Raw genomic sequence first — 25,620 nt, forward strand, 5'->3', positions numbered from 1 at the left:
AATGTGATGTGGCGGCAAAAAAAGCCAATGGGATTTTGGCCTGCATCAATAGGAGCATAGTGCCTAGATCCAGGGAAGTCATGCTACCCATACTCTATTCCGCCTTGGTTAGACCACACCTGGAATATTGTGTCCAATTCTGGGCACCACAATTCAAGAGAGATATTGACAAGCTGGAATGTGTCCAGAGGAGGGCGACTAAAATGATCAAGGATCTGGAGAACAAGCCCTATGAGGAGTGGCTTAAGGAGCTGGGCATGCTTAGCCTGAAGAAGAGAAGGCTGAGAGGAGATATGATAGCCATGTATAAATATGTGAGAGGAAGCCACAGGGAGGAGGGAGCAAGCTTGTTTTCTGCTTCCCTGGAGACTAGGACGCAATGGAACAATGGCTTCAAACTACAAGAGAGGAGATTCCATCTGAACATGAGGAAGAACTTCCTGACTGTGAGAACCGTTCAGCAGTGGAACTCTCTGTCCTGGAGTGTGGTGGAGGGTTCTTCTTTGGAAGCTTTTAAATAGAGGCTGGATGGCCGTTTGTCAGGGGTGATTTGAATGCAATATTCCTGCTTCTTGGCAGATTGGGGTTGGACTGGATGGCCCAGGAGGTCTCTTCTAACTCTTGGATTCTATGATTCTATGAAAACAATATGTGTAAATGTATTGTTGAATGCTTTCATGGCCACATCATGGCTGTTGTGCGTTTTCTAGGCTGTGTGGCCATGTTCCAGAAGCATTCTCTCCTGGCATTTCGCCTGAATCTTTGGCAGGCAGCCTCAGAGGCTGTGAGGTCTGTTGGAGATCCATTTTAGCTGCACTTCAACATATGTAAGCATTAGACGACTACTGTGCATAGATCAAAAGCCAGATAATCAGATAATCATATTCCCCAATCCAAAGCCAATTCAAACTGTATTGCACAGATAATGATGCTGGGCCAAATGCTGACTCCCAAAGGCAAGTTTTCTCTTGTTTGTGAAATGACAGGAGGGAAGGGGCCGATCTAATCCCACTAAGGAGGCAGTTCCACGAGGACATTATGCATTTGGCATTCAAAAGTGCAGTGCTATCCTTTCCTCGTTTGAAGAGCCACAAAGATTGCTTCCACACACTTCTCACAATGCCCTTCTCCCTTCGCTCTCTGCACCTTCCTTCGCATTAATGCAGCGCGATTTCAGAATTATTCAGGGAGAGGGGAACAGTGTGTGTCTCACACCCAAGCGACAGTTTGCAAACAGATGCAAATAGATAGACCACATCTAAGATTAAGTCAGGGGCTACTGTGGTTTTTAGCTTGAATCTGTATTTATTGATTTAAACTGGAATTTAACTGTGAGTTTTTGGTACTGTTTACATTTAATTCTGTTTTAATTGTTGCATATTTTATATTTTAAATGGTATGCTGAAGCTTTTACGTTAAGCCGCTTTGAGAGATAAAGCACGATATTAATAATAATAATAATAATAATGAAAACTATAGAATCATAGAGTTGGAAGAGACCTCGTGGGCCATCCAGTCCAACCCCATTCTGCCAAGAAGCAGGAATATTGCATTCAAAGCACCCCTGACAGATGGCCATCCAGTCTCTGTTTAAAAGCCTCCAAAGGAGGAGCCTCCACCACACTCCGGGGCAGAGAGTTCCACTGCTGAACGGCTCTCAGAGTCAGGAAGTTCTTCCTCGTGTTCAGATGGAATCTCCTCTCTTGTAGTTTGAAGCCATTGTTCCATTGCATCCTAGTCTCCAAGGAAGCAGAAAACAAGCTTGCTCCCTCCTCCCTGTGGCTTCCTCTCACATATTTAGACATGGCTATCATATCTCCTCTCAGCCTTCTCTTCTTCAGGCTAAACATTCCCAGCTCCTTAAGCCGCTCCTCATAGGGCTTGTTCTCCAGACCTTTGATCATTTTAGTCGCCCTCCTCTGGACACATTTCAGCTTGTCAATAATAATAAGTTAATTCACTGATCTTCACCTAGCCATTCTTTTTGAATTGAGATATAACTAGTTCCTTCAATCTCCAAGCATAGAACGTTCTTGCGGTTGTTATCAGCTATTGTTATGATCTTCCTTTTTCTTTCTTTCTAGTTGGTCATTCAGCATTCCCGACAAACAAAACTCTGTTCTGTATTGTCAGAGCCTTTCATGGCCGGAATCACTGGGTTGTTGTAGGTTTTTTGGGCTGTATGGCCATGTTCTAGAAGCATTTTCTCCTGATGTTTTGCCTGCATCTATGGCAGGCATCCTCAGAGATTGTGAGGTCTGTTGGAAACTAGGAAAATTGGCTTTATATATCTGTGGAAAGTCCAGGGTAGGAAAAAGAACTCTTGTCTGTTGGAAGCAAGTGTGAATGTTTCAATTGGCCACCTTGATTATATTATTACAAAAGTCTAACATTAAAGCTTGCCACATATGCAGTTGCAGCCAAAAAAAAAAAATCCCAGCTAAATTAGTAAAGTCCACAGCGGAGGCTAGAAATGGAAATGGAAACAGTTTGGGAAGATTTATTTATTTATCGTGTCATCAGCAACCAGACATTTGTATTACATTTTTAACAAAACAAACAGACAAACAAACAGACAAAGCACAGGATTTACAAGCTTGGTAGTTGATTAAATGTCCTTTGACCTGTATCTGGTCACTTGGAGTGCCTCTGGTGTTGCCGCAAGAAGGTCCTCCATGGTGCATGTGGCAGGGCTCAGGTTGCATTGCAGCAGGTGGTCAGTGGTTTGCTCTTCTCCACACTCGCATGTCGTGGATTCCACTTTGTGGCCCCATTTCCGAAGGTTGGCTCTGCATCTCGTGGTGCCAGAGCGCAGTCTGTTCAGCGCCTTCCAAGTTGCCTAGTTTTCTGTGTGCCCAGGGGGGAGTCTCTCATTTGGTATCAGCCATTGGTTGAGGTTCTGGGTTTGAGCCTGCCACTTTTGGACTCTCCCTTGCTGGGATGTTCCAGCGAGTGTCTCTGTAGATCTTAGAAAACTATGTCTTGATTTAAGTTGTTGACGTGCTGGCTGATACCCAAACAAGGGATGAGCAGGAGATGTCTCTGCCTTGGTCCTTTTCACTATTGGCTCCTACTTCCCGGCGGATGTCAGGTGGTGCAATCCCGGCTAGACAGTGTAATTTATCTAGTGGTGTAGGGCGCAGTGATAATGCAGCATGTCTCATTAAGAGCCACATCCACTGTTTTAGTGTGGTGAGATGTGTTCCACACTGGGCATGCATACTCAGCAGCAGAGTAGCACAGCGCAAGGGCAGATGTCTTCACTGTGTCTGGTTGTGATCCCCAGGTTGTGTCAGTCAGCTTTCATATATGATATTGTTTCTAGCACCCACTTTTTGCTTGATGTTCAGGCAGTGCTTCTTGTAGGTCAGAGCACGGTCCAGAGTGACTCTCAGGTATTTGGTGTGCTGCAATACTCCAGTGGGATTCCTTCCCAGGTAATCCTCAGAGCTCGGGATGCTTGTCTGTTCTTAAGGTGAAAGGCGCATGTCTGTGTTTTAGATGGATTAGGAATCAGCTGGTTTTCCCTGTAGTAGGCAGTGAGAGCACCTAGAGCTTCAGAGAGCTTCTGTTCTACCATCTCAAAGCTCCCTGCTTGAGCAGTAATGGCACGATCATCAGCATAGATGAAGCTCTATGTCCCTTCTGGCAGTGGCTGGTCATTTGTGTAAATGTGGAACATGGATGGAGCAAGCACGCTCCCCTGAGGCAGGTCATTCTTCTGTTTCCGCCATCTGCTTCTCTGGCCCTGGAACTCAACAAAAAAGCTCCTGTTTTGTAGCAGGTTTCCTATGAGGGGGGTGAGGTGGTTGTCCTTTGTGATATTATACATTTTTCTCAGGAGGAGGCGGTGGTCGACAGTATCATAAGCCACTGACAGGTCTATGAAGACAGCTCCTGTGATCTGCTGCCTTTCAAAGCCATCTTCTATGTGCTGAGTCAGGTTCAACACTTGCGATGTGCAGCTTTTGCCTTTCCTGAAGCCAGATGGCTGTGGGATCAGACATGGGTCTAGTTTTTCCGTAATTCTATGCAAAATAAGTTCTGGAGAAACTTTGTAGAGGTGGTACAACAGGGAGATTGGTCTGTAGCTTTTTGGGTCATTACAGTCTTTGCTGGGGGACATGAGAGAAGCCTCCTCACAGGATTGTAAGACATCCGGGCGTCCCTTGGGCAACGTCTTCGTAGACGGCTGATTCTCTCACTCCAGAGGCAACTTTGGCCCACAAGCAAGGCACTGGCTGCTGGAGCTGATGAACAACTGCACGGCATCCTGTCAGATCCCCAAAATCTGGAGGAAAGCAAGAGTCATCGCCATTTTGAAGCTAGGCAAAGATTGTTTGGAATGATACAAATCAGACATTGTTACTGTTATAATTAAAGGTTTTTTTATTATTTGAAATACAACAAGATGAGTACACAGTAAACAAGACCACTCTGCTGGTTGTTGTACTGGATCATATATCAGACCCTTCCCAAGTGTCTAGGACTGTGTGATGTATCGGCAAATAATGTGTGCAGATCCCAGTAGGGTGGCCTTTTGCAGCTGACAGATGGTAATTTTGTCAGCATCGATTGTGTTTAAGTGCAGGCCAATGTCTTTAGGCACTGCACCCAGTGTGCCAATCACCATTGGGGCCACCTTTACTGGCTTGTGCCAGAGTCTTTGCACAAACAAACAGAGCCTATAGTGGTGATGATGATGATGATGATGATGATGATTATTATTATTATTATTATTATTATTATGTGACTGCTACTGTAATTTTAAAGGCTCAGTATATAGAATAAGTTTCAATGTGTATATTGGAAAGTGCTTATTGTACTTTTAAAGCTTGTATATTATTTGATGGCATGGTCTATGGCTGGTACAATTCATTCATTCATACTGGAACGAATTCTTTTTGCCGAATGGCTTTGGTGAAATGACCCCTTTCCATTTTGCAGGGGGTCTGCTGGTGGGAGTTCCCAAAGACCCTCCTCCAAGTTCTCTCCTCCCAGAGCCTGTCCTCCAGTACTTCATCCAACAGTTTAAAAAATCTGGATTAAGGTAAGAAATGGATTTGGGGTTGGGGGATTAGAAGTTATTCTTTCTGTGTTGGTGATCAAACTGCAGTTTAAACTACAAACAATATTTCACTTCATTTAAACTCATGTTCTAAGAAATAATACTTTTGCAATTACAAACACAATGATGGTAAATAAGTACTTCCATTTGTGGCTAGGCAGCTTCAAAACTGAGCAAGGAGCCGCATGAGATAATGTCCTAAGATTCAGTGATGAAATTCCCAGAAGCGAGAAAGACTCAGGAGTTGCAATGTAAAGCAATTAGGACAGAGAGACCTCTCTTGTGCTGGCCTGCTCTCTTGTTTTCACCTCTATTCTTAGATCTTTGCACCTCAAGGTATTCTGCTTCCTGTCTGCATGGAGAGGTCACTTTCCCCTTCTTCCAAATTGTCTTTAGTGCCTTGTTTCGCTTTTGTTTGGAAATGGAGCATCACATGGCTTCTCTCCCTCAATACGGCTTATACCAGGCATATACTTACTTACTTACTTACTTACTTACTTACGTGATCCCTCATAGCTCGAGGATGATGGTCCTCCAAGTGCAGTGTCTTGGTGGTGGGTCCATAGGTGACTGTGGGGCCCCGTTCTTATTTATTATTTGCTATACTTGTATACCGCCGTTTCTCAGCCTAGCCGACGACTCAACGCGGTTTACAACAACGTATAACAAACAACAGTATACAGTTTAAAAGCATAAAAACACGATCCACAATACATATATCAATAAACAATCCAATTCATCTCTTGACTAAAATCGCGATCCAGTTTCGTCGTCCAAATTGCCAGTCCTTCAATCATTACACTTATTGCACTGAGTTAACCGAACGCCTGCTCGAACATCCAGGTTTTTAGTCTTTTCCGGAAAACCATCAATGAGGGGGCTGATCTTACCTCCATGGGGAGGGCGTTCCATAGCCGCGGGGCCACCACAGAAAAGGCCCTGTCTCTCGTCCCCGCCAGCCGCACCTGTGAAGCAGGCGGGATAGAGAGCAGCCCCCCCCCCCCGAAGATCTTAGGGTCCTGGTGGGCTGATAGGCTGAGATACGTTCGGATAGGTAAGTTGGGCCAGAACCATTTAGGGTTTTAAAGGCCAGCGCCAGCACTTTGAATTGAGCCCGGTAGCAGATCGGCAGCCAGTGGAGCTGGTGCAGCAGAGGAGTTGTATGCTCCCTGCGCTCCGCTCCAGTTAGTATCATGGCTGCCGAGCGTTGGACTAATTGGAGCTTCCGGGCCTCTTCAAAGGCAAACCCACGTAGAGAGCGTTGCAGTAGTCTAAACGGAATGTAACCAGAGCGTGGACTACCGTGGCCAAGTCAGACTTCCCAAGGTACGGGCGCAGTTGGCGCACGAGTTTTAACTGTGCGAATGCTCCCCTGGTCACCGCTGAAACCTGGGGTTCCAGGCTCAACAATGAGTCCAGGATCACACCCAAACTGCGAACCTGTTCTTGACCTGCATGTTCTCCTGCAGTGAGGACATCGGTTTCCAGATGGTCAGGGTTGGCTTTATGCTCCTTATTCCTCTTGGCACATTTCTCCCTTTCACCCTCCATTCATGCCTCTTTGAATTCTGCAGCACTGCTGGTCACAGCTGACCTCCAGTTAGAGCACTCAAGGGTTGGGTCTTCCCAGTTCTCGGTGTCTATGCCACAGATTTTAAGCCCATCTTCAAATATCTTTTCCTGACCACCAACACTACGTTTCCTATTCTTGAGTTGGAAGTAGAGCAACTGCTTGGGAGATGGTGATCTTTGAGCATTCGCACAGCATGGCATTCTGTCCAGTGGAGTTGATGGCAGAAGGAGCATCGCTTCAATGCTGGTGGTCTTTGTTTCTTCCAGCACGTTGACATTTGTCCGCCTGTCTTCCCAAGAAATTTGCAGGATTTTTCAGAGGCAGCACTGATGCGTCCAGGTGTTATGGATGACATCTGTAGACAGTCCACATTTCGCAGGCGTATAGCAGGGTTTGGAGGACAGTGTTGTTCATTCATTCAGTCGTCTCCGACTCTTCGTGACTTCATGAACCATCCCACGCCAGAGCTCCCTGTCGGCCGTCACCACCCCCAGTTCCTTCAAGGTCAAGCCAGTCACTTCAAGGATGCCATCCATCCATCTTGTCCTTGGTCGGCCCCTCTTCCTTTTACCTTCCACTTTCCCCAGCATCATTGTCTTCTCTAGGCTTTCCTTTCTTCTCATGATATGGCCAAAGGACTTCATCTTGGCCTCTACTATCCTTCCCTCCAGTGAGCAGCCGGGCTTTATTTCCTGGAGGATGGACTGGTTGGATCTTCTCGCAGTCCAAGGCACTCTCAGAACTTTCCTCCAACACCACAGCTCAAAAGCATCTCTCTTCCTTCGCTCAGCCTTCCCTTCCTTGGAGGACAGTAGCTTTATAAACAAATATCTTGGTCTCCCTATGGATGTCCCGTTCCTCAAACACTCTCTGCTTCATTCAGAAAATTGCTGCACTCGCAGAGCTCAGGCGGTGTTATATTTCATTGTCAATGCTGACTTTTGGGAAGAGGTGGCTGCCAAGGGAGCGGAAATGGTCAACATTTTCTAATGTTATACCATTAAGCTGTATTTCTGGCATTGTCTGGTGACTCCTGGAAGAGCACTTTGGTTTTCTCGATGTTCAATGACAGGCAGAGCTTCTGTTAGGAATTGTGGGAGTTGGAGTCCAAAACACCGGGACAGACCAAGTTTGCCCATATATGCATTCATGAAAGTCACCTTTAGAAACTCTTTGAGAAAAAATTGGTAATTTTCTTTCTCTCCTCTTTTATTTGAAATGTATTACCTGCCTTTTTTAACCTTACCTGGGCATCCGACTTATTCTTCCTCCTTCTTCCTACCATATAGCACTGACTACTCTGCACTCCCTGCTCTGCTATAGATGCCATATATCCTTATACAAATGAGCATTTACTGATTGCCTGAGGATTAAGAGAGTGTTGTGGGGAGGGTGGTGTAATGGATGCAGTTGCCTGATGCTCAGCCGTGCTGCATCTGTTTATCTCTCCTTTCCCTTTTCAGGGGACCACTCAACTGGTACCGGAACATGGAGGCAAATTGGCGCTGGCTTGGCTCTGCCTACGACAGAAAGGTACAAGCTGGTGACCTTTTTGAAAGATTACTTGTCCAAACAGATCTCCCACTACAAACCATCACAAAGTTTAAGATCATCTGGAGAGGCCTTGTCCTTGATCCCAGCACCATTGCAAACGCGACTGGAGGGGACAAGAAACAGGGCCTTCTCAGTGGTGGCCCCTCACTTCTGGAGCTCTCTCTCTGTGACATCCCTCCTGTCAATGGTCTGTCCCAGGCACTGATTTTAAACCGCTGTGATTTTAATAAAATGTTTCTTCATATTTTAATTGAATTGTTTTTAAATATGTTTTATAATTGTGGTTAGCACTCAAGTGTTGGAGCTCAGCCTGTGACTGTGTTTCAGGATCAGGGTGCTTTGGATGTGGGGAGTGGTGTCAATGAGTTTCAGGATGACAATGTTTTGGTCAAGGATATTGATGCAGAGAATGACCAGGAGATCCCTGTTCAAAGTGTAGTTTCCCATGTAGCGTACCTGGATTTCAGTAAGGCCTTCGACAAGGTCCCCCATGACCTTCTGGCAAGGAAACTAGTCCAATGTGGGCTAGGCAAAACTACGGTGAGGTGGATCTGGAATTGGTTAAGTGGACGAACACAGAGAGTGCTCACTAATGCTTCCTCTTCATCTTGGAAAGAAGTGACGAGCGGAGTGCCGCAGGGTTCCGTCCTGGGCCCGGTCCTGTTCAACATCTTTATTAATGACTTAGATGAAGAGCTAAAAGGCAGGATCATCAAGTTTGCAGATGACACCAAATTGGGAGGGATAGCCAATACTCCAGAGGACAAGAGCAGAATTCAAAACGATCTTGACAGATTAGAGAGATGGGCCAAAACTAACAAAATGAAGTTCAACAGTGACAAATGCAAGATACTCCACTTTGGCAGAAAAAATGAAATGCAAAGATACAGAATGGGGGACAATGCCTGGCTCGAGAGTAGTACGTGTGAAAAAGATCTTGGAGTCCTCGTGGACAACAAGTTAAACATGAGCCAACAATGTGATGTGGCAGCAAAAAAAGCCAATGGGATGTTGGCCTGCATCAATAGGAGCATAGTGTCTAGATCTAGAGAAGTAATGCTACCCCTCTATTCTGCCTTGGTTAGACCACACCTGGAATATTGTGTCCAATTCTGGGCACCACAATTCAAGAGAGATATTGACAAGCTGGAATGTGTCCAGAGGAGGGCGACTAAAATGATCAAGGGTCTGGAGAACAAGCCCTATGAGGAGCGGCTTAGGGAACTGGGCATGTTTAGCCTGAAGAAGAGAAGGCTGAGAGGAGATATGATAGCCATGTATAAATATGTGAGAGGAAGCCACAGGGAGGAGGAGGGAGCAAGCTTGTTTTCTGCTTCCTTGGAGACTAGGACGCGGAACAATGGCTTCAAACTACAAGAGAGGAGATTCCATCTGAACATTAGGAAGAACTTCCTGACTGTGAGAGCCGTTCAGCAGTGGAACTCTCTGCCCCGGAGTGTGGTGGAGGCTCCTTCTTTGGAAGCTTTTAAGCAGAGGCTGGATGGCCATCTGTCAGGGGTGATTTGAATGCAATATTCCTGCTTCTTGGCAGGGGGTTGGACTGGATGGCCCATGAGGTCTCTTCCAACTCTTTGATTCTATGATTCTATGATTCTATGAGAACGTCCCTGGGGAGTATAGTTTATCATTTTACTCTATTATTACATTATTATTTTACTTTATTATTGTTATTGTTACATTTATTTATTTATTTACTTTACTTTACTTGTATACCGCAGTTTCTCAGCCCAACAGGCGACTCAACGCGGTTTACAACAAGGATAAGAATCAGACAACGATATACAATTTAAAACCATAAAAGCATAATATACAATATTGACACAACAATAGACAACACAATGCATCTCATAACTAGAGTCGTGATCCAATCCGTCGTCCATATTTCCATTCCTGTAATCATCACATTCATTGCATTGTTTAACCAAATGCCCGTTCAAACATCCAAGTTTTTAATCTTCTTCGGAACACCATTAGCGAGGGGGCTGATCTTACCTCCATAGGAAGGGCGATCCACAGCCGGGGGGCCACCACAGAAAAGGCCCTGTCTCTCGTCCCCGCCAACCGCACCTGTGAAGCAGGCGGGATAGAGAGCAGGGCCTCCCCAGAAGATCTTAGGGTCCTGGCGGGCTGATAGGCCGAGATACGTTCGGATAGGTAACTTGGGCCAGAACCGTTTAGGGCTTTATAGGCCAACGCCAGCACTTTGAATTGAGCCCAGTAGCAAATCGGCAGCCAGTGGAGCTGGTGCAGCAGAGGAGTTGTATGCTCCCTGCGCTCCGCTCCTGTTAGTATCATGGCTGCCGAGCGTTGGACTAGCTGGAGCTTCCGAGCCGTCTTCAAAGGCAACCCCATGTAGAGAGCGTTGCAGTAGTCTAGACGGAATGTAACCAGAGCGTGGACTACCGTGGCCAAGTCAGACTTCCCAAGGTACGGGCACAGTTGGCGCACAAGTTTTAACTGTGGAAATGCTCCCCTGGTCACCGCCGAAACCTGGGGCTCCAGGCTCAGCGATGAGTCCAGGATCACACCCAAACTGCGAACCTGCGTCTTCAGGGGGAGTGTGACCCCATCCAACACTGGCTGTAACCCTATGCCCTGTTCGGCCCTGCGACTGACCAGGAGTACCTCTGTCTTGTCTGGATTCAGTTTCAATTTGTTCGCCCCCATCCAGACCGTCACAGCGGCCAAGCACCGGTTCAGGACCTCGACAGCCTCCTTAGTAGCAGATGGAAAGGAGTGGCAGAGTTGGACATCATCCGCATACAGATGACATCGCACTCCGAAACTCCGGATGATCTCTCCCAGCGGCTTCATGTATATGTTAATCAACATGGGAGACAGTATTGAACCCTGAGGAACCCCACAAGACAAAGGTTGTGGGGTTGAACAGGAGTCTCCCAGTAACACCTTCTGAGACCGACCCTCGAGGAATGAGCGGAGCCACTGCAAAACAGTCCCTCCAAGACCCATCCCCGTGAGGCGTCTCAGAAGGATACCGTGGTCGACGGTATCGAAGGCCGCTGAGAGGTCCAGCAGCACCAACAGGGACACACTCCCCCTGTCGAGCTCCCGACGCAGATCATCCACTAAGGCGACCAAGGCTGTCTCGGTACCATGCCCCGGTCTAAAGCCAGACTGTGCCGGGTCCAGATAATCCGTGTCTACCAAGAATGCCTGGAGTTGGGAGGCCACCACACGTTCCATGACTTTGCCCAAAAAGGGGAGATTGGAAACTGGCCGATAGTTGACGAATTGAGTGGGGTCCAGTGATGGTTTTTTCAACAGCGGTTTTATTACAGTTTTATTACATGTATTATTTTATTCTATTGTTATTATTACATTTATTATTTTAATCTATTTATTATTATTATTATTATTATTATTACTATTACATTTATTATTTTACTCTATTATTACTGTATTATTACATTTCCATTATTTTACTCTATTATTATTTTAACATTTATTATGTTACTCTATTATTATTGGAAGGATACATAAGCACATTTACATTGAAGAAGGTTCGAATCAAAGTTGGACAGTCTTATCTTAAATTACAGTGTTATGTAAATATTCAGAAACATTTAATCTTCTGATGCCTCTATTAATGTAATTTTATTGGTATCTATTTTTATTTTGAAATTTACCAGCACTCAAAATTAAGTGCCTTGGTTTATATTTGTTGTTGTTCAGTCGTTCAGTCGTCTCCGACTCTTCGTGACCTCATGGACCAGCCCACGCCAGGGCTCCATGTCGGCCGTCACCACCCCCAGCTCCTTCAAGGTCAGCCCAGTCACTTCAAGGATGCCATCCATCCATCTTGCCCTTGGTCGGCCCCTCTTCCTTTTGCCTTCCACTTTCCACAGCATCATTCCCTTCTCCAGGCTTTGCTGTCTCCTCATGATGTGGCCAAAGGACTTCAGCTTTGTCTCTAGTCTCCTTCTCTCCAGTGAGCAGCCGGGCTTTATTTCCTGGAGGATGGACTGGGTGGATCTTCTCGCAGTCCAAGGCACTCTCAGCACTTTCCTCCAACACCACAGCTCAAAAGCATCTCTCTTCCTTGGCTCAGCCTTCCCTAAGGTCCAGCTCTCACATCCGTAGGTGACTACAGGGAATACCATGGCTTTGACTAGGCAATGGATCTTGGTTGCCAGTCTGATGTCTCTACTCTTCACTATTTTATCGAGACTGGACATTGCTCTCCTCCCAAGAAGGAAGCGCGTTCTGATTTCCTGGCCACAGTCTGCATCTGCACTCATCTTTGCGCCTAGAAATACAAAGTCTGTCACGGCCTCCACGGTTTCTCCCTCTATTTTCCAGTTGTCAATCATTCTTGTTGCCATAATCTTGGGGGTTTTTTTATGTTTAGCTGCAACCCAGCTTTTGCGCTTTCTTCTTTCACCTTGATTAGAAGGCTCCTCAGCTCCTCCTCGCTTTCGGCCATCAGAGTGGTGTCATCTGCATATCTGAGGTTGTTAATGTTTCTTCCAGCAATTTTCACCCCAGCCTTGCATTCATCCAGCCCCGCACATCCTCGCATGATGTGTTCTGCATACAAGTTAAAAAGGTTGGGTGAGAGGATGCAGCCTTGCCGTACGCCTTTCCCAATCTTGAACCAGTCTGTTGTTCCGTGGTCAGTTCTGACTGTTGCTCCTTGGTCCTTGTACAGATTCCTCAGGAGAGAGGGAAGGGGGCTTGGGATGCCCATCCCACCAAGAACTTGTCACAATTGATTATGATCCACACAGTCAAAGGCTTTAGAATAGTCAATGAAGCAGAAGTAGATGTTTTTCTGAAACTCCCTGCCTTTCTCCATTCTCCAGCGGATATTGGCAATCTGGTCTCTCGTTCCTCTGCCTTTTCTAAACCCATCTTGAACATCTGGCAACTCTCGCTCCATGGTTTATATTTGGGTCGGCTTATGTACGGTATATTGCCCATCTCTGCACTAACTCATAGCTGAGCCCTGCATCATCATCGTCATTAACTCAACTCAACTCTCCTTGCTTCTCTAAATCCACAGATCAGGGTTCCGGCACTGATGGTTACTGCTGGGAAGGACTTGATTCTCCGTCCAGAGATGAGCAAAGGCATGGAGGAAAAGGTGAGGTGGGCTCTTCTTTCTGCAGTACACAGGGCAGGTGGCTCTTATTTCTGCTGCCTTAATTGCACAAAGGAAAACAAAGCAGCAATGGTAGCTTTAGCAGATCAGAAGCTCCTTGAGCACAGCAGTAGAGCGAACGAGCTCCAGCCATTACAGGGCCGGGTTTTAGCACAGCTGGTTAATCAATCAAAAGGTTACCAATCAAAAGGTTGGCAGTTTGAAGCCCCGGTCAGGGTGAGCACCTGACCTTCAGCCCAGCTTACTATTCACCTAAGCCAGTGGTTCTCAACCTTCCTCATGCCCTGACCCCTTAATACAGTTCCTCATGTTGTGGTGACCCCAACCATAAAATTATTTTCGTTGCTACTTCATAACTGTAATTTTGCTACTGTTATGAATCGTAATGTAAATATCTGATATGCATTATGTATGTTCATTCACTGGACCAAATTTGGCACAAATACACAATATATTCAAATTTGAATACTGGTGGGGTTGGGAGGGATTGATTTTGTCATTTGGGAGTTGTAGTTGCTGGGATTTATAGTTCACCTACAATCAAAGAGCATTCCGAACTCCGCCAACGATGGAATTAGGTTACTTCCACATGGTTAGATTACTGTAATTTGCCGTACTTGGGGCTGCCCTTGAAGACTGCCTGGAAACCTTTGGTTCAGAACACTGATGTCGTGTATTGTATGGAAGAAAGAAATTGGATCCGATAATGCTTAGCATACAGGAAGATATTTGCCTCTCCCACGATGCAAATGATCAGGTGTTTATAATCTTTCTTTCTCTCTCTCTACCTATAGATTCCAGATCTGACCCGTGGGCACATTGAAGACTGCGGTCACTTCACACAAATGGAGAGGTAACAATTAAACTCTGACGACTGGGATATATAGATACTTACTTACTTACTTACTTAGGCAATCCCTCGTTGTCCGAGGATGATGGTCCTCCAAGTGTAGTGTCCTGGTGGTGTGTCCATAGGTGACTGTGGAGCCCTATTCTTGACCCGCATCTTCTCCCACAATGAGGGCATTGGTTTTCAGGTGGAAGGCAGTCCCGGTTGGGGTTGGCTTGTCACACCTTCCTCTTGGTACGTTTCTCTCTTTCGCCCTCCATTCGTGCGTCTTCAAATTCTACAGCACTGCTGGTCACAGCTGTCCTCCAGCTGGAGCGGTCAAGGGCCAGGGCTTCCCAGTTCTCCGTGTCTATTCCAGAGTTTTTAAGGTTGGCTTTGAGCCCATCTTTAAATCTCTTTTCCTGTCCACCAACATTCCATTTTCCGTTCTTGAGTTTGGAGTAGAGCAGCTGCTTTGGGAGGCGGTGGTCGGGCATCTGGACAACGTGGCCGGTCCAGCGGAGTTGATGTCGGAGGACCATCGCTTCAATGCTGATGGTCTTTGCTTCTTCCAGCATGCTGACGTTTGTCCGCTTGTCTTCCCAAGAGATTTGCAGGATTTTCCAGAGGCAGCGCAGATGGAATCGTTCCAGGAGTTGCATGTGACATCTGTAGACAGTCCACGTCTCGCAGGCGTATTGCAGGGTTGGGAGGACAATAGCTTTATAAACAAGCACCTTGGTATCCGTACGGATGTCCCGGTCTGCAAACACTCTCTGCTTCATTCGGAAAAATGCTGCACTCGCAGAGCTCAGGCAGTGTTGAATTTCAGTGTCGATGTTGACTTTTGTGTAGATGTGGCTGCCAAGGGAGCGGAAATGGTCAACATTTTCTAATGTTACACCATTAAGTTGTATTTCTGGCATTGGAGAGAGATTGGCCGTTGTCCTATGGAAGAGCACTTTGGTTTTCTCGATGTTTAATGACAGGGCGAGCTTCTTGTATGCTTCTGCAAAGATACACACATCCACACACAGTAGGGTCTCGTTTATCTGATGTAAACAGGCCAGCAGAAGCAAAACTATGGAAAAATGAACCAAGAACTATTCAATTCAGTGTGTGGCCATCCATCCTTTAAGAAAACAGAATACTCCACCAGATTCCCAGGCAGTCTATATTCCATTAGGGTTGGGACCCCCAAAGGTCATCCATTCCAGCCTGTTTTTTGTCAAGCAGGAAGGCACAATCCAAGCTGTCCTGACAGATGGCCATCTAGGCTCTGATCAAAAATCTCAAGAGAAGGAGGCTCCACTGGACTCCCAGGCAGTCTATATTGCACTAGAGTTGGAAGGGCCCCTCAAAGGGCATCCAATCGGTGTTTTTTTTGTCGTGTCAGGAGCCAACTGAGAAACTGCAAGTCGCTCCTGGTGTGAGAGAATTGGCCGTCTGCAAGGGCGTTGCCTAGGGGACGCCTGGATGATTTGATGTTTTGTCATCCTTGTGGGATGCTTCTCTCATGTCCCCGCATGAGGAGCTGGAGCTGATAGAGGGAGCTCATCCGTCTCTCCCCGGATTTGAACCTGCGACCTGTCCTTCTTCAGTCCTGCCGGCACAGGGGTTTAACCCACTGGGCCACCGGGGACTCCTATCTGATCCCCTCCTGCCATTGTAGGGAGACACAACCAAAGCCCTCCCAACAGAGGGACATCCAGCTTCCAAAGAAATGTCCTTCACACTACAGAGTTAGTACAATTTCTCCAAAGGCAGTGAGATATAGATATAGATCAGTGTTTCTCAACCTTCCTAATGCCGTGACCCCTTAGTACAGTTCCTCATGTTGTGGTGACCCCCAACCGTAACATTATTTTCATTGCTACTTCACAACTGTAATTGTGCTCCTGTTATGAATCGTAATGTAAACATCCAATATGCAGGGTATATTTGCATTCACTGGACAAAATTGGGCACAAATACCCAATAATACAACCAAATTTGAATACTGGTGGGGTTGTTGAGGAGATTGATTTTGTCATTTGGGAGTTGTAGTTGCTGGGATTTATAGTTCACCTACAATCAAAGAGCATTTTGAACCCCACCAATGATGGAACTGAACCAAACTTGGAACACAGAACTCCCATGACCAACAGAAAATACTGGAAGGGTCTGGTGGACATTGACCTTGAGTTTGGGAATTGTAGTTCACCTACATCCGAGAACACTGTGGGATCAAACAATGATAGATCTGGACCAAACTTGGCACAAATACTCAATATGCCCAAATGTGGAGTTTGGGGGAAATAGACCTTGACATTTGGGAGTTGTAGTTGCTGAGCTCTGAGAACTCACACAATGTTTGATCTGGACCAAACTTGGCACAAATACTTAATATGCCCAAATCTGAACAGTGGTGGAGTTTAGGGAAAATAGGCCTTGACATTCGGGAGTCGTAGTTGCTGGGATTTATAGTTCACCTACAATCAAAGACCATTCTGAACCCCAGCGATGATAGAATTGAACCAAACTTCCCACACAGAATCCCCATGACCAACAGAAAATGCTATGTTTTCTGATGGTCTTTGGTGACCCCTCTGACATCCCCATGCGACCCCCACAGGGGTCCTGACCCCCAGGTTGAGAAACACTGATTATAGATAGATTGCCAAAGTGAAGGTGCATTCAAACTCCAGACTTTCCAGCTGTGTGCTGCATGAAAGCCTCCCCCCCTCCCTCCCCTCCTTTTCATTTGTCTTTGGTAAAATGCCTTCCTATTGTATAATGTCATAGCAGCTGTCGAAAAGTGCGGAGCAGGGAATTGCAAAAGGCCCCTCTCCTTAAATAAGCCACCGGTGAAATTACATTTCTGCCATTTCCTGGAAGAAGGGATGATAAATTCTTGCGGGGAATGGAATAATAAAAATCGGGGTGTTGTTTTGGTCGCAAAAGGAAACGCAAAGCCATCTTTCCTCCCAACGAACGAACGCCTCCGTTTTATAACGGGGTGTAAAGTCTCTCCCGCTGCACGACAAGGCAGTAATATTCCTCTGGATTTATGGGCCGTGAACGGGGAGGAAGGCAGGAGAAGCAAAGGGCAGCCGGCTGGGTTGAAATACCAGCGCTCCCATTCCAGATGAAGGAAATTGGAGCATGGTTCATAATGGGGGATAGAACAAAAGTCCAGATTTTAGAAGACCAACATCTAATTTTTGGACTAAATGCCTTCAAAGTTTGGACTACAATCCAGCATGGAGTTTCCTTACCCTAAGAGCATAGTTGAAGTATTTTGGCCACATCATGAGGAGACAGGAAACTTTAGAGAAGACAATTATGCTGGGGAAAATGGAAGGAAAATGGAAGGAAAAAGGAAGAGGGGCAGACCAAGGGCAAGATGGATGGATGGCATCCTTGAAGTGACTGGCTTGACTATGAAGGAGCTTGGGGAGGTGACGGCCGACAGGGAGCTCTGGCGTGGGCTGGTCGATGAGGTCACAAAGAGTCAGAAGCGACTGAACGAATGAACAACAACAATAACTAGGTTCTTGTGGGTTTTTTTCGGGCTATAGAGCCATGTTCTAGAGGCATTTCTCCTGACGTTTCGCCTGCATCTATGGCAAGCATCCTCAGAGGTGTGAGGTCTGTTGGAATTAGGACAATGGGTTTATATATATCTGTGGAATGGCTGGGGTGGGGCAAGGAGCTCTTCCCTGCTGCAGTTAGGTGTGAATGTTCAGCTGATCACCTTCATTAGCATTTGAAGGCCTGCCTGCGCCTGGGAAAATCTGTTGCTGGGAGGTGTTAATCTGTGCCTGGTTTTTTCCTCTCTGTTGTTTAGCTGTTATAATTTTAGAGTTTTTTAATACTGGTAGCCAGATTTTGTTCATTTTCATGGTCTCTTCCTTTCTGTTGAAATTGTCCACATGCTTGTGGATTTCAATGGCTTCTCTGTGTAGTCTGACATGGTGGTTGTTGGTGTGGTCCAGCATTTCTGTGTTCTCAAATAATATGCTGTGTCCAGGCTGGTTCATCAGGTGCTCTGCTATGGCTGTGGAGGGAGGGAGGGAGGGAGGGAGGGAGAGAGGAAGGAAGGAAGGAAGGAAGGAAGGAAGATTACTGTGTTCCTAATCCCAGATAGATCTATCCTAGATCGATCTATCTATGTAGAATGGATGGATGGAAGGAAGGGAAGGAAGGAAGGAAAATAAGAAAGAAAGCTAGACAGACAGACAGATTAAGATAGATAGGATACAGGGAGGGAGGGAGGGAGGGAAGATCACTGTGTCCCTAATATCCCAGATCTATCTATCTATCTATCTATCTATCTATCTATCTATTTATCTAGAATGGAAGGAAGGAAACTAGACAGATAGATAAATAGGATAGATGGATAGAAAGATTTATCAAGTTATTTAGGATGGATGGATGGATGGATGGATGGATGGAAGGAAGGAAGGAAGGAAGGAAGGAAGGAAAGAAAGAAAGAAAGAAAGAAAGAAAGAAAGATTACTGTGTCCCTAATCCTAGATAGATCTATCCTAGATCTATCCTATCTGTGTAGAATGGATGGAAGGAAGGAAGGGAAGGAAGGAAGGGGAAGAAAGAAAGAAAGAAAGAAAGAAAGATTACTGTGTCCCTAATCCTAGATAGATCTATCCTAGATCTATCCTATCTGTGTAGAATGGATGGAAGGAAGGGAAGGAAGGAAGGGGAAGAAAGAAAGAAAGAAAGAAAGAAAGAAAGAAAGAAAGAAAACCAGACAGACAGACAGACAGACAGACAGACAGGATAGATGGATGGGAGGGAGGGAAGGAAGGAAGGAAGGAAGGAAGGAAGGAAGGAAGGAAGGAAGGATTACTGTGTCTCTAATCCCAGATAGATCTATCCTATCTATCTATCTATCTATCTATCTATCTATCTATCTAGAATGGATGGAAGGAAGGAAGGAAGGAAGGAAGGAAGGAAGGAAGGAAGGAAGGAAGTTAGATAGATAGATAGATAAATAGGATAGATGGATGGATGGAAAGATTGATCAAGCTATTTAAGATGGATGGATGGATGGATGGGAAGGAAGGGAAAGAAAGAAAGAAAGAAAGAAAGAAAGACAGACAGACAGACAGAAAACTAGACAGACAGACAGGATAGATGGATGGGAGAGAGGGAGGGAGGGAAGGAGGAAGGAAAGATTACTGTGTCCCTAATCCCAGATAGATCTATCCTATCTCTATCTATCTATCTATCTATCTATCTATCTATCTATATCTATCTAGAATGGATGGAAGGAAGGAAGGAAGCTAGACAGATAGATAAATAGAAGGATGGATGGATGGAAAGATTTATCAAGCTATTTAGGATGGATGGAAATAAATAAATAAATATCACAGTGTCCCTAATCCCAGATCTATCTATCTAGAATGGATAGATGGATGGACATGAGAGAAGCCTCTCATAATGATAGTAAAACATCAAAAACATCTGGGTGTTCCCTGAGCAACGTCCTTGCAGACAGCCAATTCTCTCACACCAGAAGCAACTTGTCGTTTCTCAAGTCACCCCTGACACACAAAAAAACAAAACAAAACAAAACAAAAAAAAACAGCCAAGGCTTGAAAAAATTTCAAAAGAAAAAACCCTTTGGTTTCACATTTTATATATTGGATGCCATATTGTATATAATGTATATTGTATCTAATGAGACTTGAACATCCACAGATTTTGGTATCCATTGGAGTCCTGGACACAGACCTAAATAAATGTTAACGTTTGAAGCCCTGTGTAAACCCAGTCCATCCATTCCATTAATTAACCTCCTTCCTTATACAAATTCATTTTTAAAGGAACAGCAGCAGCAGCCGTAAACAGCTCATTTGCATAATGGTCTCTGCTGTGCATAAATGTCCCGTTAATGATCTCTCTTACCTCCATGTGGCATATGTCAAAACTGCCTGTACTTTGCATAATAATCATAATAAAACTGTAACATATTGTTACTTACTCATTTGCTTAACAACGCTTCTCGGGCCTAAATGCAATTGCTATTCCTGATTAGGAGCAAAGCCCAGAGAATATATTGCTAAATGGTTTTCTGTCACTTATGTAAATGGCATTGATTTTAATGGTCTGTTCTCATTGGGATTAGTCATTGGCTTTAGACTGGGAAGGAGGTCATATATACTCCAGACGATGTGCAACTGCAACTCCCATCAGCCTCAGTTAGCATGAGCAATGGAGATGGATGCTGGGAACTGCACAATTTGCTTAATAAACACATTATTGTTGCTGTTGTTGCTGCTGTTATATAAACATAACAACAACAACAACGTATTGTCGAAGGATTTCATGGCCGGAATCACTGGGTTGTTGTAGGTTTTTTCGGGCTATATGGCCATATTCTAGAGGCATTCTCTCCTGACGTTTCGCCTCTTTTATCCCCTCATTATGCTATCCCAAGCACTTAGAAATTGGTTTTGCTTTAGTTGAGATTCCCTTATCCTTTTCTGTTGGAGCCTGGCAGAACGCCGAAGCCACTGTTCGGCTTATCTGTTTTGACTAATCTCCTGCCGTCTATCTATTTGTTCATTAACTTTTGCAGCTGGCCCAGGTGCCAAGTTGTTTTCAAGCCCCAAATCCTGGGAACTCTCTGGGTAGCAATTCAGGGAGCACATCATCATCCCCACACCCCTCAGGGACATTCTCATGGGAAACTACACTTTGAACAGGGATCTCCAGTAACAAATGCAAGAGACTCCACTTTGGCAGAAAAAATGAAATGCAAAGATACAGAATGGGTGACGCCTGGCTCGAGAGCAGTACGTGTGAAAAAGATCTTGGAGTCCTCGTGGACAACAAGTTAAACATGAGCCAGGAATGTGATGTGGCGGCAAAAAAAGCCAATGGGATTTTGGCCTGCATCAATAGGAGCATAGTGTCTGGATCTAAGGAAGTCATGCTACCCCTCTATTCTGCTTTGGTTAGACCACATCTGGAATATTGTGTCCAATTCTGGGCACCACAATTCAAGAGAGATATTGACAAGCTGGAATGTGTCCAGAGGAGGGCGACTAAAATGATCAAGGGTCTGGAGAACAAGCCCTATGAGGAGTGGCTTAGGGAACTGGGCATGTTTAGCCTGAAGAAGAGAAGGTTGAGAGGAGATATGATAGCCATGTATAAATATGTGAGAGGAAGCCACAGGGAGGAGGGAGCAAGCTTGTTTTCTGCTTCCTTGGAGACTAGGACGCAATAGAACAATGGCTTCAAACTACAAGAGAGGAGATTCCATCTGAACATGAGGAAGAACTTCCTGACCGTGAGAGCCGTTCAGCAGTGGAACTCTCTGCCCCGGAGTGTGGTGGAGGCTCCTTCTTTGGAGGCTTTTAAACAGTGGCTGGATGGCCATCTGTCAGGGGTGATTTGAATGCAACATTCCTGCTTCTTGGCAGGGGGTTGGACTGGGTGGCCCATGAGGTCTCTTCCAACTCTTTGATTCTGTGATTCTATGATTCTATGATTCTCTGCTTCAATATCATTGATCAAACCATTGCCATCTTGAAAATCATTGACATCACTCCCCACATCCAATATACCCTGATCCTGAAACACAATCACAGGCTGAGCTCCAACACTTTAGTCAGTGTCCGACTCAGGGGGTGGTGCTCATTTCCATTTCTAAGTTGAAGAGTGGGCGTTGTCCGTAGACGCCTCCAAGGTCATGTGGCCAGCATGACTACATGGAGTGCCATTACCTTCCCACAGAAGCGGTACCTATTCATCTACTCCAGTGTTTCTCAACCTTCCTAATGCCGCGACCCCTTAGTACAATTCCTCATGCTGTGGTGACCCCCAACCATAAGATTATTTTCATTGCTACTTCATCACTGTAATTTTGCTACTGTTATGAATCATAATGTAAATATCTGATATGCAGGATGTATTTTCAAATCCCAAATACCCAATATGCCCAAATTTGAATACTGGTGGGGTTGGGGGGGGGGGGGATTGATTTTGTCATTTGGGAGCTGTAGTGGCTGGGATTTATAGTTCACCTACAATCAAAGAGCATGCTGAACACCACCAATGATGCAGTTGAACCAAACTTGGCACACAGAACTCCCATGACCAAGAGAAAATACTGGGAGGATCTAGCGGACATTGATCTTGAATTTTTGGAGTTGTAGTTCACCTACATCCAGAGCGCACTATGGACTCAAACAATGATGGATCTGGACCAAACTTGGCATGAATACTCAATATGCCAAAATGTAAACACTGGAGGAGTTTGAAGAAAATAGACCTTAACATTTGGGAGTTGTAGTTGCTGGGATTTATAGTTCACCTACAATGAAATAACATTCTGAACCCCACCAACGATAGAATTGGACCAAAATTCCCAAAAACCCTTATGACCACAGATGGTCTTTGGCGACCCCTCTGACACCCCCTCGCGACCCCCACAGGGGTCCCGACCCCCAGGTTGAGAAACACTGATCTACTCACATTTGCATGTTTTCGAACTGCTAAGTTGGCAGAAGCTGGAGCTAACAGCAGGAGCTCACCCCCACTCCCCGGATTCAAACCGTTGACCTTTCAATCAGCAAGTTCAGCATCTCAGCGGTTTAATCTCCTGTGCCGCCAAGGGCTCCCTAAAAACCCTATCTAGATATGTAATACTGTTCTTTCTTTGCAGGCCTGCAGCTTTGAACAAAATCCTCATCGATTGGCTGGAAAAGATCCACAAGGATGCTACGCTGCATACCATCGCCAAGCTCTGAGCAAGACTTTGGGGTTGAATGTTATTCTTCGTTGAATTGTGTCAGCTCAGTAGGGGATTCTGGGCCTTTTACTCTCAATGGGCAACTTCTATAAGCTCTGATCCTGAGTCTTGGGGGCCAAATGCAACTTCTTGGGAATCTTTGCATCTTCTCTTAATTTTGCTTAAGCCTTTAAGTCTCCCTTCCTTGAGGTTTGAAAGATAAACATCCGGATATTTAGTTGGATTATGACCTGGTGACTGAGTCAATATAACACTGTTTTCGTTCCTGGGTTAACGATGTCATTTCCTAATTGGTTCTATCATCAAAACATGGAAAAGTTTACTAAATTGCAAAAATATGTTGTCGAAGGCTTTCATGGCCAGAACCACTGGGTTGCTGTGAGTCTTTTGGGCTGTTTGGCCATGTTCCAGAAGCATTCTCTCCTGACATTTTGCCTACATCTATGGCAGGCATCCTCAGAGGTTGTGAGGTCTCATTGAAGGCTTTTATGGCTGGAATCCCTGGGTTGCTGTGAGTCTTTTGGGCTGCTTGGCCATGTTCCAGAAGCATTCTCTCCTGACGTTTTGCCCACATCTATGGCAGGCATCCTCAGAGGTTGTGAGGTCTCATTGAAGGCTTTTATGGCTAGAATCATTGGGTTGCTGCGAGTTTCCCAGGCTGTTGGCCATGTTCCAAAAGCATTCTCTCCTGACATTTTGCCCACATCTATGGCAGGCATCCTCAGAGGTTGTGAGGTCTCATAGAAGGCTTTCATGGCTGAAATCATTAGATTGCTGTGAGTTTCCCAGGCTGTTGGCCATGTTCTAGAAGCATTCTCTCCTGACGTTTTGCCCACATCTCTGGCAGGCATCCTCAGAGGTTGTGAGGTCTCATAGAAGGCTTTCATGGCTGAAATCATTAGGTTGTTGTGAGTTTCCCAGGCTGTTGGCCATGTTCTAGAAGCATTCTCTCCTGACATTTTGTCCACATCTCTGGCAGGCATCCTCAGAGGCTGTAAGGTCTCATAGAAGGCTTTCATGGCTGGAATCATTGGGTTGCTGTGAGTTTCCCAGGCTGTTTGGCCATGACTTAGAAGCATTCTCTCCTGACATTTTGTCCACATCTATGGCAGGCATCCTCAGAGGCTGTGAGGTCTTATTGAAGGCTTTCATGGTTGGAATAATTGGGTTGCTGTGAGTTTTCCAGGCTGTATGGCCATGTTCTAGAAGCATTCTCTCCTGACATTTTGCCCACATCTCTGGCAGGCATCCTCAGAGGTTGTGAGGTCTCATTGACAGCTTTCATGGCTGGAATCATTGGGTTGCTGTGAGTTTCCCAGGCTATTGGCTATGTTCTAGAAGCATTCTCTCCTGACATTTTGCCCACATCTCTGGCAGGCATCTTCAGAGTTTGTGAGGTCTGTTGGAAACTAGGAAAATTGGGAATGTCCAGGGTGGGAGAAAGAACTCTTGTCTGTTTGAGATAAGTGTTGATGTTGCAGTTGGCCACCTTGATGAGCATTGAATAGCCTTGCAGCTTCAAAGCCTGGCTACACAGGGAAGCCACTGAAATCCACAAGGATGTGGACAATTTCAACAGAAAGGAGGGAACCATGAAAATTAACCGCATTGAGTCGCCTGTCAAGGGCTGAAAAATGCGGTATAGAAATGAAGCAAATAAATAAATAAATAAATCTAGCTACCAGTATTTAAAAAAAAATATTTAAACCCAAAATCAGGGCAGTAAATAAAGAGGAACACTCAGAAAACAGGGGAATTCCAGACAAGAAACAATCAGGTCCAACTAACACCTCCCAACAAAGGATTCCCCCAGGCAGCAACCAGCTAGGCTCTGAAGCTGCAGTGCTATTCAGTGCTAATCAAGGTGGCCAACTGCAACATTCACACTTGCCTCAAGCAGACAAAAGAGTTCTTCCTCACACCCTGAGTTCTTTTAGGTTAGGGTTTGAGGCAAGTGTGAATGTTGCAATAATCAGGGCCAGCTAACACCTCCTAATAAAGGATTCCCCAGGCAGTAATCAGCCAGTTTTAGAAGATGCAATGCTAATCAAGGTGGCCATTTGCCTCAAGCAGACAAGAGTTCTTTCTCCCACCCTGGACATTATTCCACAGATAGATAAACCCCACTTGCCTAGTTTCCCACAGACCCCACAACCTCCGAGGATGCCTCCCATAGATGTAGATGAAATGACAGGAGAGAATGCTTCTGGAACATGGCCAGACAGCCTGGAAACCTCACAGCTACCCAAACTGCAAAAGCTTTGTTTTTATGCAGCAAATTTTGCTATAGTTTTCCAGTGAATATGTCACAGAGTCTCAACCAACTCAACCTAATTTGTGGCAGGCACAAAAACAAAGTTCTAGAGCATGGCCAAACAGCCCGGAAAAATCACAGCAGCAACAACAACAACAACAACAACAATAATAATAATAATATAATAATAACAATAATACTATTAATGTAAGGACTTCATAATTAAACAGGAAATAACACTTTCAAACCAGGAACAGAAGTGTTTTCAAATTTTGTTACATAGTTTAATAAGGAGGGGAAATTTAAGCTTCTGAATCTATGATTAAGAATTTAATACACAACTTTGCCTTAAATAGAGTCAGCTGGCAGTGTCCTATTAACTACAAAACCAATGTGCCTTACTACTGAACGGAAGCTCCTATTTCAAGTCATTAA

The 25,620-nt window shown here is 45.3% G+C and overlaps 1 protein-coding gene across 2 annotated transcripts in view; it reads left to right on the plus strand.

Annotated features, from left to right (window-relative positions):
- EPHX2 (epoxide hydrolase 2) overlaps positions 1-25,620 on the plus strand; it is a 109,247-nt gene that overhangs the window by 79,888 nt on the left and 3,739 nt on the right. Inside the window, exons 15-19 of one of the 2 annotated variants that reach the window (XM_067462574.1) lie at positions 4,948-5,050; positions 8,105-8,174; positions 13,240-13,320; positions 14,133-14,191; positions 22,845-22,958. In XM_067462574.1, the coding sequence (XP_067318675.1) occupies positions 4,948-5,050; positions 8,105-8,174; positions 13,240-13,320; positions 14,133-14,191; positions 22,845-22,929 (398 nt within the window). In that variant the 3' untranslated portion in view covers positions 22,930-22,958. Of the gene's footprint in view, positions 1-4,947; positions 5,051-8,104; positions 8,175-13,239; positions 13,321-14,132; positions 14,192-22,844; positions 22,959-25,620 lie in introns of those variants that run through there. The other variant, XM_067462580.1, reaches the window with a different exon arrangement.

Source organism: Anolis sagrei, chromosome 1 (genome assembly GCF_037176765.1).
Source record: "Anolis sagrei isolate rAnoSag1 chromosome 1, rAnoSag1.mat, whole genome shotgun sequence".
Classification (NCBI taxonomy): domain Eukaryota; kingdom Metazoa; phylum Chordata; class Lepidosauria; order Squamata; family Dactyloidae; genus Anolis; species Anolis sagrei.